General features: G+C 38.1%; 1 protein-coding gene across 16 annotated transcripts in view; it reads left to right on the forward strand.

Annotated features, from left to right (window-relative positions):
* MLIP (muscular LMNA interacting protein) overlaps positions 1 to 14,783 on the forward strand; it is a 257,011-nt gene that overhangs the window by 99,683 nt on the left and 142,545 nt on the right. The window contains exon 1 of one of the 16 annotated variants that reach the window (XM_038554336.1): positions 14,178 to 14,319. The exons of 14 other annotated variants lie outside the window; for them this stretch is intronic. In XM_038554336.1, coding sequence (XP_038410264.1) covers positions 14,197 to 14,319 — 123 coding nt within the window. In that variant the 5' untranslated portion in view covers positions 14,178 to 14,196. Of the gene's footprint in view, positions 1 to 14,177; positions 14,320 to 14,783 lie in introns of those variants that run through there. One more of the 16 variants, XM_038554342.1, reaches the window with a different exon arrangement.

A 14,783-nucleotide genomic window follows, 5' to 3' on the forward strand; every position in this document is an offset into this window, starting at 1 on the left:
ATGATTATTTGTGCTTGTTCTTGTATTATATCTGAAGAGATAACATTAGTAAGAGCAAAGATTATATTTGCTGGTTATATTTTTTTCATACACATTAAAATAAATGGGGCTATTAACATGTTTATATGTGCATCTTCTAAAATCATTTTGAATAATAGCCAGGGGTACACTTATCACACTCAGGGTCATGGTGATGAAGAGCAGATGGGTAGACCTAGGATCTAACCCTGCCCTCCATCTGCTCCCTGTGTGACCATGGACCGTATACTCAACCTCAAACAGGCTTGGTTTCCTCATTGGAGAAATGAGGATGCTCCTGCCAACCTCACAGCACTGGAAGGATATTTACAAAGTAATGTAGGGGTTGGTAGACTAGTGCTAATTTGCCACCCCTGGCCCACCATCTGATTTTATAAATAAAGCTGAATGAGAACACAAGCAAGTCCATTGATTTGCATACTTTTTATGGCTACTTTTACCCTACAATGGCAGTCGTGAGTGGTTGTAACAGAGATGGTATGATCCAAAAAGCCTAAAATATTTGCTGTCTGGCCCCTTACAGAAAAAGTTTGCCAACTCCTGAGAGTTATCTGATGAAGAATGTAAAGCACTTACTGTTTCTGCTACATGGCAAATGTGCCAGGATAATTTTGCTGTATCTATGGCCTAAATTTTCTTTTTCTTTTCCCCTAGTATCAAAATTAATTTTCAGGAAAGTATCTGAAACTTGCTCTAAGGTAAAAGAAAGAACCTCTAGATGTTCTAGGCTTAATCAGCAGGTATGGGGAGGTATTTACAGGGGAAATCAGACTTGTTCTTTGTCCATTTCTGCAGAAATGATCACTAATCTATCACACTTCATTATTTCATTCCTGACAACTCCTTTGAAATTGTTTATGGAGTTTTCATGAAGGATTTTTGTTTTTTCCTAAGAACACACTATCAGCGGTGTGCCAGACACCTTCACTGGGATGAGTCTCTGTGATGAGTCCTGGTCATTTTCTTTTTCTTTTAGGTTTCTTGGAAAAATATGTTTGCCTTGTCTGAAGGTTTTTGTTGTTGTTGTTTTTAGATTTACAAAGGTAAGAAAAGGAGAAGAAATAATTTCATGTTTGTGTTTGTATTCCTAACTCCTGTGCTACAGTAAGGTTTCCTATAAAGCAGGTAATTTTGCTATCCCTTTGGCCTAAAAATTGTAACCCATTCTTACCACCCATGGAGCCCAGCTATATCTCAAAGTAAATTAGACTCACTCAGAAATTCAGCATCTGTTTCTTCTCCCAGTTATAAATTCAGAAATAGGATCTGTATCTCCCTTTAAAGCAGTTTCCCTAGCAACTAAACCACTCTTATATGATCAGAGCCGTTTGTCACTTTTGAAGTTTGACTTTCTGTCAAGGCCTTCTGGCTTAGGGTGATGAAGAAAACAACATCCAAACACAAACATTTCAAAAACACTCACGTGGGGAATTACAAATGGCAACAACATTTAGGTGACTTTTCTGTAGATTGTGTGTCAGTCCCTATCACTGCCACCCTCCCTACGCACTGGTGAAGATAGCGATCTCTTGAAGTAGCTATCTTTGTAACAGAGAAACAGATGGGAGTGAGTCTTAAAGTGGCTAAATTACCATAAAGATATATTCTGGGAAGCAGCGGGTAGACAAAGATAGGGGCAGATTTGCAGCAGGCAGCCACACAACGTGAACTCACCTTGTGATTGTTCAGTCCCGCTTATCTGTAGGCTAAGATAAAAGTAGCGGTCACAACTCAGCTGCATGGTTGGAACACAGACTTTTGCCCCTTCTGCTCATAAAGGGCCAGGATAACGTGAGAGGATGGTGGGTCTTGGCTAAATCTCGACTGGCTCTTCATTTATTACTTTTAATATTGAGCCCTGGTACGTTTTCCCCCTGACCTGTTTGCCACTGACCAGAGTCAGAACCTCATGCAATTCTGGGTTTCCTTTACCTGAACAATCCTCTTCCAGCTCCTGCATCTGATGTTAACTAGAGTGCACTGGGGGTGGACCGGGTTTGGGGCAGGAAAGATGAATGGGTAAACAAAAAGTTAACTGCTTTCTTGTGTCATTTTCTACTGACCCCTTTGCAAAGGGATGAGAGAAACTTATGAGACATTTAGCAATGTATGAGACTCCTAGAGACGCCCAGGGGAGCTTGGAGGGAAAGAGAATTGGGATGTAGGAGAGGAGGATGGAAACAACAGAGGAAGCTTTGTCCCCTCATAGTCAATTTGCTTTCCTGATCTCAAGATGACTGGCAGGTTTTCTTCCTTGGAAGATTGTCCCCAAGATCACAGTGTGCCTCCCAGGAAGCGAGTCCATGAGCAGCTCTCTCCCACTGGCTCGTGCTTCAGACAGAGTGTGTCTGAGGCCCTGGCGCATGCATCTAGCATGGAGGGAGGTGTTACATGCAGTTCAGTGAAAAAGGCGTGTTCTGCAACACAAGGGACTCTACCTTTTGCAAAGTCAGTGCTTATTCCAGGAAGCAGAAGAGAAATGTTTTGAAAAGACATTTTTCTTATGAAGGAAACTTTTAAATGCCTGTCATAGGGCATGAGTGGGTTCATCTTAGGAACTTCATACAGATTATATTTTTTAGGTTAGGCAAAGACTATGTTTTCATAAAGTATCCTGTAAATATTTATCACATACCTATTTTAGGGAAGAGAAGCATAAAATCCAGACCCAGGGTGGTGGTCACAGAGACGTGGTATCCAGCTTCCTCTTCGAGGCAGGTCTTGCTGCCAAGCTGTAGGAAGTGTGGCTGGCAGACAGCCTGCAGCTCTGACCTCCTCCCAGGTCCACCTCGTCCTGGAGAGATGCTTCACTGAGGTCATACCTTTCCAGCGTGGCTTTCTGTGGGGTGAAAGGCTGACCTCTTTGGCTGGATATGGGATGCTTTCATAATAATATTGATTCCTCAGCTCCTGTCAAGAATAGCCCAAACTCTGTCAAGTTTGTATCATGGTTCAGCTTCTTCCTCTGCCCGGTCCTGCTTTTGCCCATGTCCCTCACCAATGTTCATCTCTCATAAATAACTGGTACCCTGAACTTTGTCTTAGGATCTGCTTCTGGCACCCCAGCTTGCAACACCTGATTATTAGTGATCTTACAAAAAATTCAAAACATAAGATTCTCTTACGGGCATAAATGATAATATGGAGCAGAATATAAATGCTACAACCTTCTATGGAAGGGAGAGGGTTAAGTGCTTAAAAATTAGATCTAGGTTCATGGTAGGTTGGAACCTTTTTGGTTCCGCAAACCGAGATACTTGGGGGGTGAGGAGAGAGCCATGTAAATGAAGTAGTCTGAGCCAAAGCAGCTTGGGACACTGTGAGGGAACTGGCCTGGCTAGAATGAAGGTTGCACATGAAGTGAGAGACATTGAAACGTTAATTCACTTAGGTTAGACCTGGCTGTAGACAAGAAAGAAACTTCATGATGGATATTTACTTCTCTCTCACATGACCAAAAAAAAAAAAAAAAAAATCGAAGCGTATCAGTTCTTATGTTGATTTGGGACTTATTCTGCTAATTCATGTGTCATTCTATCATCTCCAGTGTAAAGCTTTTATCATGAGGGTCTAATATGGCTGCTAGAGATCCAGCTATCACATCCAAATTACAGACAGCAGGGCAGCACCGGTGGTGCAGTGGTTTAGCGCTGCCTTCAGCCCAGGGCCTGATCCTGGAGACCCAGGATCGAGTCCCATGTCAGGCTCCCTGCATGGAGCCTGCTTCTCCCTCTGCCTGTGTGTTTGCCTCTCTCTCTGTCTCTCTGTGTCTCTCATGAAAAAATAAGTAAAATCTTAAAAAACAAAAAACAAATTACAGACAGCAGGATGGAAGCTGAAATCAAGAAGGACATGCCACATCTTTTTAAGGAGATTTACTTCTAATTGTATCTCATTGACCACAGCTTAATCACATGGCCAAACCTACCATTAAGGGAAGCTGCAGTATATAATCTTTAAACTAAGAAGCCAGGTAGGTGGCTCAAAAGTTTTTTTTGTTACAGTTGAGGAAGACGTTACCATATTTTACTTCAGATGATGGAAACAAGTGAGACAGTATAATAAGAAGGCTAAAGTATGTTGTCTTGAAAGTGATGGTGGCAATCAAACATTTCTAGAACTTACAGAGGAGTTGTTTCATATATGTGTGTGGAATGTCAAAATGTTTTGGACATATTCAATTGGACGTTAATATTAATAATCATCTAACATATGTTGAGTGTTTTTTCTGTGCCAGTAAGTATGTCAAATGCTTTACACCTGTTGTATTACTCAGTGGAGACTATCAGGTAGGTTTTCTAGATGATCTATTACAAATGAGGAAACGAAGATTTCGAGAAATTATGAAAATAGATTAAGGTCATGCAGCTTATAAATGTCAAACCAGGCCTCAAAACCATGCTTGTCAAACTCCGCAATCCAACCACCTGTATGGTGGTGCTTGTATTAGAACCAGCACTTAGAACATTGAAGAGGGGAGAGAGGGAGCAGTGGAGACATACTTGGAGAGCCAGCCAGCCTTCTGGAGTGTTGAAATGACAGAGTATAGGACCACCATCAGGGAGGAGGAAACTCAGGGCAAAGAAAAGAGGCATTAAGTGCTGAATCTCCTGGAGGCAGAACCAGGACAAGGAGCCTCCGAGAGGGCCAAGAGAAAAGCTCTTTTGATGATGAAAAGAGCCAACAATGTTTACAACATAGAAATTCAGAAAAAAGTCAGTGATTTGAGCAGTAAGAGATCATTCATTGATTATCCTTAAGATTGTTGGAAGTGAGATATGAGAATGGGTGGAGGAAGGTTGGAAATAATGAATGAACTACTTAAACATATATGGTCACCCTATGGCTAGTAATAGCTGATAATAACAGTTAATATTTATTGAAAGCTTACTCTATGCTAGCTCCTGTTCCTAGGACTTATGTGTGCTAATTTATATAACCACATCCCTGTGACGTAGCTACTCTCATTATTCCTATTTTACAGGTGAGAAAATAGAGGCAGTGAGAAGTTAGGTACTCTTTCTGGCTGCTGAGTTCATGGTTAGTACTCTAGAAAAGTCAAAGGTTTCTTTAGAAAGTAATGAATTAGCACAAGGCCAGAGACTTTTTTTTTTCCGAGATAAAAATCTCATGTATATCTTCAAAGGAAATGTTAAATGTACTTGATTATTTATTTTTCTTTACTACAAAAAACTGTTTGAAAAAGAAATAGTTTTATTTTTTCTTATGTCAGTTTTTAAAGGAAAATATTTTTAAAAAATAATCGGAGTTAAATTTGAAATCCTGAGGGAAAGTGTATTGTATTTTTACTAGTAAGCTTATTGAGAGAATTGAAGTGATACATTATGGACCTTGGTAAATGTCTTCAGAAAGAAAGAGGGCATTTTATCTTTACAAGAAAACATTTTAGTAACTCTGTACTGGGACAACGATGTTTTTGTGTGTCTCAAATTCCTTTTGCCTACAGACTGCTGGATGGAATGTCATTAGAACCTCTAGAACTTATTATTTTTGCATAGTTTGAAGCCTTCCCCATCTCCCACACAGTCACATGTTGATTTGAAGAAAACAAGTATATATATATATATATATATATATATATATATATATAGCGGTACATGATACAGTATGGGCAGCATATTAGAATCTAAGACTTACAGATTGCCTGCCTGCTCAGCGTCCCTAACTCTTTTCAGGTAACCTGGCTTATTAATGTCAATACATGCTTTCAAAAGATTGAGAAGTGATTCTGAAAATATTTTTTACCAGAAACACTATAGTTATATTTTTGAATAAAATAGTATTGTGATATTAAAAAAATAAAGACTCTTGGAAAGGGATTCTGTGTAGAATGTGCTGATAATTAGAATAGGCAGATTTGAAGGGAATGGGTTTGCCTTTCTATATAGACTTATCAATTAACAAAATCATAAGTGAAAATAGCTTCCTTATATTCAGAGATGTAAATTATAAAGGCAAAAACAATAAAATTGATCAGAAAAAATAAAAATACTGATTTTAAAGAAAAATACTTTGGAGAAATATTCAGCAAGAATATTTTTGTGAAATTTTAAAATGATGGTTATATAACTGGCATTTATTGGTTTAAATATATAATTAATGTAAGATTGCTAGTCACTTTGGGCAACTCAATATTATGTCATACAACTAAAGCAATAGCTAATCATTATTGAGATTTTGTCAGATGGTAGACATCATGTTGGGAACGTTCCATGTATAATTTTACTTAATTATCACAAAATCTCTATGGGTGAGATAATCTAGTTCTTTTATGGAAATTAGGGAGCTATTTTTCATTGCAATTTCTTTTAATAGTCTCTTTATTTTAATCTATTGGCAAATTTGATAAATAGGCCAAGTGCTTTTTTTCAGGTAAAAAGGTTGCTATTTCAATTTATCTTTTGTGATGTACAAAATACCTTTAAATGATCTATTTTATTGACTTGAAATGTTTGCTTCTTATATCTTGCATATTACTTCATCACATACTGGGAGAAGTAAATAAAAATCTTTTCTTCATATCAGTTCCTCTACTGCTTCTTAATTTCTCACCTGTGAAAGACTAGCCATTTCTGACCTAGAAAGCCTTCTATCATCTAATGTAATGTAGTCAGAGAAGTGCCAGGAGAAGGTTGGATTACAGTTGCATTACTACTAGGTAATGTGAGTTGTGGGGAGAAATGCTCTGTGTTTTGCCTTCTATTTCTTTATGCTTGACCCCTAGCACCTTTATTTCTTACCTCTTATTTTCTGAAGGGTAGGCATATACTATCAATTCTTTTAACAGTCACATATTAGTATCTACCAAATGTTAAATGCCAAGGATGCCATGGTGATCCAAGGCATCATTAATTCCTGTCTTCATGGAAGACTGTACAGGAGCCTGGGTCTCAGTACACCTCTCATCTTATGGGAATATATTGTCCTTGCCATCAACTGGGTTTCCTTTGGGTGAAAATTACTAAGTGTCAAACCTAAAATCAAAAGGAAACACCATCTTAATATAATCTGATTCATGTGCAATTCTTTACCCACTCAACTGATCATTTACAATGCATATGCACTTTCATTGTAGGTGACCTTTCAGGAGCACCTGGGTGGCTCAGTTGGTTAAACATCATGATCTCAGGGTCCTGGGATTGAGTCCCATATGGGATTCTCAGTGGGGAGTCTGCTTAAGAATTCTCTTTCCTCTTCTCCCCCTGCCCTCTCCAGCTCAAATAAATATATAAATCTTAAAGAAAAAGATAATCCTCAGTTTAAGTGGTGATGACTTCTGGAGGATATGGAGCAAATGTGGGATCTATTAACTGACCATATGACTGTCATGTAACTTCTGATGAAGCTGGTTTTGAGCATTGAGGCAAGCCACAGAGTTTGTAAAATATCTTTTGGATGATAGTAGATGCAGGCCAAGATGGTTAAAATTCAGCTTTCTGTTTTGTTTTGGAGTTGAGGGGAGAAAGGGGAGGAAATTGGGCAAGTAAACATGACAGTATTTTGATACTTGTGTAACATAGAAACTTTGTGTTAGACTTCATTTGTTTTATCCATCCTAAAAAGAAAGAGAGAAATTATATATATTGTGTGCCTTCTGTGTGTTGAGTAATACTCTAGGGTCTTACATGTCATCTCATTTAATTTTCACATTTACCTCATGAGATTTGGATCCTTTTATCATGTCTATTTTATAAATGAAAAAGCTGAAGCTCATGGAATTTAAGTAACTTACATAATATCATCAGTTAATTATAGTAGATTTATTATTTGAACCTGATTCTGACTCCAAATTCTATTGTTTCCATTAATAGAATTAGGTAATTAATGGTGTAAAACATAAGTTAGAGCTCATATGTTGTTTGAGATATTTTTGAAGATATTGTCCATTAAATGTATTGAAATACTTGTCACAAGCATATTTAGTCATATTTAAATATTCAACAATATTTTTCTGTGTCTACATTGTATTATCCATATTGAAATTTATGTAGCTTTAACACTTAATACACAGTGACAATGTAATGTATTTTCTGGTGATAACTCATTTCCATTTTAAAGTTATGTTGCAAAATAAGTATGCATTGCTTTTATATTTAGAGCTGACATAGAGACAGTAAGAGAATAACAGGTCTAAAAGGCAGAAAAGTCAGGATATGTAGCCACATTTTGAGAATGAATACTGGAGGCTTGGAGGAAATGTTCATTATTGCCCAGTTCTTCTGGGTAGAAACAATGTCCTGTCCTACTGCCTTTCTTACCACTTTTCTATGAATGAGTGTCTATCTCTAAGGTAAGGCTGGCAGAAGCAGTCAGCAAATAAGAGTCAACATTACCCTGGGTTCTAGCCAGGCAGACCCAAGTTCAAATCCAATTGCATCATCTGCTGGTTGAGCAAGTAATTTAACTAAGTCTTATTTTTCTTGTCTAATGGACATAATGATTCACTTGCTGGTTTTGTAGGAAATACAAGAAATAATGTATGTTAAGTACCAAGAGCTGCATCACATCAAACTTGTTCAGTGGTGTTACATGTGTCATATGTAGGATAAGATATGTTCTCAGGATGAGTGGGTTAAGTGTGTGAAGTAGCCAGGGTGACAGTCTATGACTGTGAGAAGTGAGAGGGGAGATCTCAACCAGAGATGCTTTATTCGTTTTTCTTCATGCAGCCTAGATCCTGGCACACCCTTCTATGCTGATTCCTTCCATACACTCTTAAGAGTCACAGCTTTGACGTCCAGTATGGGTTGCTATTTTTATATGTGCTCTATCTGCAAAGAAATAAAAGTATACAATGATTAAATTACGCATATTTCTCTATGAGTCTTGATGCTGTATGTTCCTTGAAGAGAGAACTATCTTTTGCCTTCCCTAGGTCTTCCATACATTTATCATGAATGCACATAATCATTCATTTATTGTATGGACATTTATTGATCCCCTATTATGTGATAGGCACTATATTAGGTACTTTGGGTACAGAATAGAACAAAATAGAAATTTCCCATTGTCCTAGTGCTTATGTTTCAATTGGGGAGCCAGATACTAAGGAATTCACTATATAATCATGTAATTTTAATAGCAGCAAATGCTATGAAAAAGTAGAAGGTGCTAATGGAGTGTACAGAAGGAGGTTGTATCTAACCTATGGAATCAGGGAACGAGTTGTTAAGTAGTGATTTTATGAAGTATATTGCATTTCAGAAATTGTGTTACCCTCATGATGCAAATTAAATTGATTCACCATGGAATCTGAGTTTCCTAGGACTCAGCAGGGTGAAGAGGAGCTAACTAGGGAGGATAATGCTTTCCCCCACCCCTACCTTTCAGACTTAAGAGAGTTCCAGTTTGTGTGATAAGTTCTATGGTCATAAATAAGAAAGTCAAAGAGATCAAGGATCTGCCTTGGGTCACACAGCTAATAAGTGGTGGGGGATATCACACCAGTACTCTCTGACCTATAGCCCATGTTCTCATTACTATTACATGGAAACACAATTAGTTATTCTACTCTTATACTACTCTCTATTTTATTCTTCCAATCAAAGTTAGGTAGCCCAAGATGAAACTAACAAAAACTGGCTTTCTGATGTCTTTGTTCAGTTACTCTGCTAAGGGTCATGTATTTCTATAAATTACATGGGTTAAGATAAAATAGAAACTATGTGTAGTAAGTTGTAGTTACTTTCTTGATATGCATGTCTTTTTACTTATATTTAGTCTATTCTTTATGTTGCCCAAGTATGAGGAAGCTAATTTAAAATGTGATTGATTTGGGGGATCCCTGGGTGGCGCAGCAGTTTGGCGCCTGCCTTTGGCCCAGGGCGTGATCCTGGAGACCCGGGATCGAGTCCCACGTCGGGCTCCCGGTGCATGGAGCCTGCTTCTCCCTCTGCCTATGTCTCTGCCTCTCTCTCTCTCTCTCTCTGTGTGACTATCATAAAAAAAAATGTGATTGATTTGGAAAGTCAAGATGTGAGTCTAGTGACAAAACATTGGTACTTGGTCTTTTCTTCAACAAGATCCCCTGTGGGAGGGGAAGTCCATGACTTGCCCTGGTGGGCAGAGTCCAGGTGTAAATAGTTTAGAGTATTAAAAGTAATCAATTATATTATTTTATGTTTGAGCCATTTTGGACACAGTTTTCATCATCCTCTAAACTGAGTAATACAGATAAAATTTTTATCCATAGCTTATGATGATGGTTTTTTTTTTTTTTTTTTTTTTTTTTTGATGATGGCTTTTAAGGGCACTCTTCACACAAAAATATAACTGAACATAAATATCCACAAAGAGATCACGGTCAATAAGTTTATTGGACAAATATTTACTGAGTAGTTCATATATTCCACATACTATTCTAGCTGCTAGGGAAATAATAACAATCCAAACAAAGTCCTTGCTCTCATGAAGCTTAAAATCCAATGACAAAATCAGATAATAAACAAGCATTAGGGGCTGGTTAGTGCTCTGGAAACAAATAACATGGGCTAAGGGGGACAGGGAGTGCTAGCAAGAGGTTAGAATTGGGGTAATGATTTTATGTAAAGTAGTGAGGAATGTTTTACAGTTGAAGTGACATTTGAGCAGAGATATGAGGAAGTGAAGGAACTCATGAGTCTAGGAAAAACATTCTAGGGAGTGGGACTGCTCTAGGAATGCAGAGAAATCGCTGCAGATAGAGCTGAGGGGAGCAAGGAGGAGTGAGTAGGAGGGGCCAGATCATGTTGGCTGTGGGCTATTGTAAAGATATTGGCTTATCCTCTGGGTGACAAAGGAAATCATTGGAGAGTATTGCATGGAAAAATGGCATTGTCTGACTTCTGTTTTAAGGGTTCAATCTTGCTACTGTGTGGCAAATAACCATAGGGAAAGGTGACAACAGATCTGGTTCCCAGGAAGCAGATTCTAAGGTGGAGTTAGCATGCTGGAAGTTTACCCTCATGGATATGCTCTAAGGAACACCTGTGGGAATGGGAAGGAAGAAACATAAAGCAGAGAGAGAACTGGACTGCAATGCAGACCCAGCAAAAGCTTAACTGACCTCATGAGGAGCACTGAATTTGGGATCACTTTTTAGAGTTACCCTAAATTGGAAGGAGAGTGCCAGTTCTTTATATGAGTGTATCAAGTAGCCATTAGATGAGAGCTACCTCTGAGGAGGGGGAATGGCTTTGGGCAAGGAGGTTTATTCAGCTGAGAGAACTTTTGGAGAGGACAGAGAGCTGAGCACTGTTACAGTACCTCCAGCAGCAGGGGAATAGTCGTTTGGCTTGAAGGGAGGTATGGGTTGTTTATCAGCATAGCTGATATAGGAGGCAAAGAGGAAGCAGGGGGATTCATTAGAAGGAAGTGATTTTGCAAGATGATTGTAGGTTCTGCTCTAGGATGTTAGAGTAGAAGTAGTAAGGTATAAACATTTTCTGGACTCATTTTGAAGGAAGATATACTGATAAATTAGTGTGGGGCATTATGATAAAGTAAAATTATTGGCATATTTGCTAATACTGATATATTGATGGAGGATTATGGAAACAAAAAAAAATTGATGTGACCCCATCATTTTTAGCCTAACCACTGAGAAATAATTATACAATTATATGTTGAGGTGGGGGGAGGTTAGGGGCATGTAGTGGGCAACAGTTTCAGGAGAAAGATAAATAATTCAGTTTCAGATGTTAATGAGATATCCAAGTGAAGATATCAGTTGGATTACATGAGTGGATTATCCAGGGAGGCCATTCAGGCTGGGGAAATAAATTTGCAAGTCATTGGCTTATAAATGTTCTTTAAAGTTATAGAACCAGATGCGACTATCCAAGGAGTGACTTCTGGGCTACTTCAAACCTAAAGGGTAGGATGGCACAACGCAAACTGAGCAGGAGTGTTTAGGGGATAGCAACAGAACGAAAAGGAAATAGTTTGCTAGAAGCCAAGCTGAGAAAGTGAATTCAACAAGGGGAGGGTGATTACCAAAAACTTATTCCTGATGGATAAATGTTTCTTACCATTGTCTCTTTTCCCTTCAAATTCTACCATGTATAAGGCCTGTTACTCTTTTCTGAATATCTGACTATGTCACAGTTTCACTTAGGTGCTAGGTTTCCTCAATACTTTGAAGCTTCTAGTGTATTTGAATTAAGGAGAGTTACCAGTATTCTATTAACTAGGAGTATAAACCCCAAAGAAGAAAGAATCTATGAGTACAGTAGTACCAGGAGTAGAAGCAACCCAGATGAAGCCAATAAAGATGCCTGATAAAGATGAGGCCAAACTTAGGCTGTGATAGAATCTCACATATTTTTGATGAGAGGTCAGAATTCACTTTATAATACAGTCAATTCTGAGTCTGTGAATTGATATGGTCCTGGTTAGGATCCCTAGAATCACCTATTGTCCTAGATACAGGGAACCAAACTCTTGGTAATTCCCATTTTCAGAGAAAATATACCACCTAGAGCTAAAACAGAATGAGAAATGTGCCAATGTTGATCACTGGAAACAGGAACTGAGAACTCAGAAGCTATAGGAGTGAAATCTTACCAGGAAGATGAGACTACTTCCCCATGCGGTCTGTATTCAGCATATCACCTTGCACTATCCTCTGATTTCACTGGCGACCACCGTAACTTCTGTCTCTTTCATGAGACTGTAATGCATGTTGAGAATAAGTTCCAAATCTTCTTTGTCTTCATGTCTCTCAGAGCTTAGAATAGTGCCTGGTACTCAACAGATGTTTATGAAGATAAACGGGATTTCTAGTACCTTCTTTCATCAAACACGGGTATAGGAACAGACAAATGGATGTCTGAATAGCTTGGGCAGCTGGATCTGTTCAATCACATGTTTCTTGGCAAACTTTTGTGTGCTAATCTATTTTTTTTCTCAAATTTGTTTCCCATGTCAGGAAGAGAGACTATTTGTTTTATACTGTTTATTTTAAAAGCAATATCTGAAGAGTCTTTTGGCCAGAAGTTACTGCAGTAATATATACTTAGTAAGAAGGTGAAAGACATCCTACTTTGTCCATCAATGATGCCAAAATTTAAAGAAAATTTGAATTATATTTGTCGCAAACTTTGACAAATTTTATTTTCTCTTGGAAAAAAGATTATTCAAGAGATTGTTTTGTATTGTTTAGTGGGAGAGAGATGATTGAAAAGTTTGTTTTTATACAAAAAGATGGAGAAATAAAAGTGTATGTTTATGTGATGCATGATTGACTTAACCTAATTGAATAAATGTCTACATTACACTGTGAAAAGAAAGGTTTGTGTTTATAAATGTTTCAGGGTCTTGGGTAGACCCTAGGCAATGTTCTTACCAATAGGAAAAGTCATTGTAATTGGAGGATAGATGCTCTCCTCCTTCCCACCCCTCCATCCTGTGTAAGTAACTCACTTGTTTTTCATCATCCAGGACTGGGGCCTGTTTTTGAACAGGTGCCATCATTTTCTATTCAAATGAGGATGGTTTCTATAGAAATTGTCCTGAATGCATGTGCTCTTTGAGGCTATATGTAGTTACTAACCAGATGGCTGAAGCATGCTGTTATAATGCATGACCATTATGTTTTTTTTAAACTAACAATTAATACTTCTATCAATATAACAAATAGTTGCAACACCAACAATTATTAATAAAACCAAGGAAAGAAAATGACTAAGGTTGCCAATAAGACACAGAGCCAAATAGCAAAATAATGGATTAATTTAATTGGTTCTCATGTTATAAAATGATTCAAGGAAGAATTCAAATAGGGCAAAAGATAGGGGCTGAGATAGCAAATATTTCTAAAAGCAATAAATATTGCTTTGGGGGAAGGAATAAGAGAGAAAAGACCAGAGGGAAGACAGAATGAGGTATTGGGGAAGAGCTTGGCGATTGTTTGAATCTACTTGGAATGAACAGATAGAACTATTGACAATGGACTGAATTGCTGCTGCCCCAGGGAGCAACTGATTAGAACTGTGTGAGATGAACTATGTGATCTCCAGGGCTTGCATGATTTCACCGTAATCCTTGCAAGATCCCTGTGAGATAAGTACTATTCTTATCCACATTTCATAGGTGAAAGGACTGCCTTTGGGTCGGTCCTGCAGCCAGTGAATGATCAACTCTAGGGTTTCGTCCTTTATGACTCTACTTGCTGCGTACTGCTGTTCTGATAGGTACCTTCACTCAAGTCGGGCATCAACTGGGAGCTTGTTGGAAACACAGACTCTGAGGGCCCATCCCAGAACTCCTCAAGCTCTCCAGGTGGTTTATGCATAACGTTGGAGAACTTCAGTGTGGAACTTTCTTTCCTTTTCTTATTTTTGCTTTGTATTTCTATTATTTGCATATGTTTTCGATTCTCAGTTGGATTGTAAACTCTTTGAGGGTGGGGAGGGTGTTATATTTTCTTTTGAGTGTCCATAAATATACGTATCCTAGAGAAAGGCATATAATTTGTCTAATGATGTAACAGCACTTCTGTTCAGAAATTTAGACAATTTTCCAGGTCAAAAAGTGCTGTGTTATTTGGAAGAATTTTTGCCAGTGTGCTAGTAGAATCACTTTTGGTAGTTATTTTACTTGTAATGTTTCCACAAATTCAGGCTTTTGATAAAGTTGAAAACGTTAAGAGGTATATAATCCAGGTCCTAAAATAAAATCTTCACTCCTTCTCATAGCCTTCGGTCTGTAACCAGCCCTGGGGCTGCAACATCTTTCATTGCCAA

This window comes from Canis lupus, chromosome 12, assembly GCF_011100685.1.
Source record: "Canis lupus familiaris isolate Mischka breed German Shepherd chromosome 12, alternate assembly UU_Cfam_GSD_1.0, whole genome shotgun sequence".
NCBI lineage: Eukaryota > Metazoa > Chordata > Mammalia > Carnivora > Canidae > Canis > Canis lupus.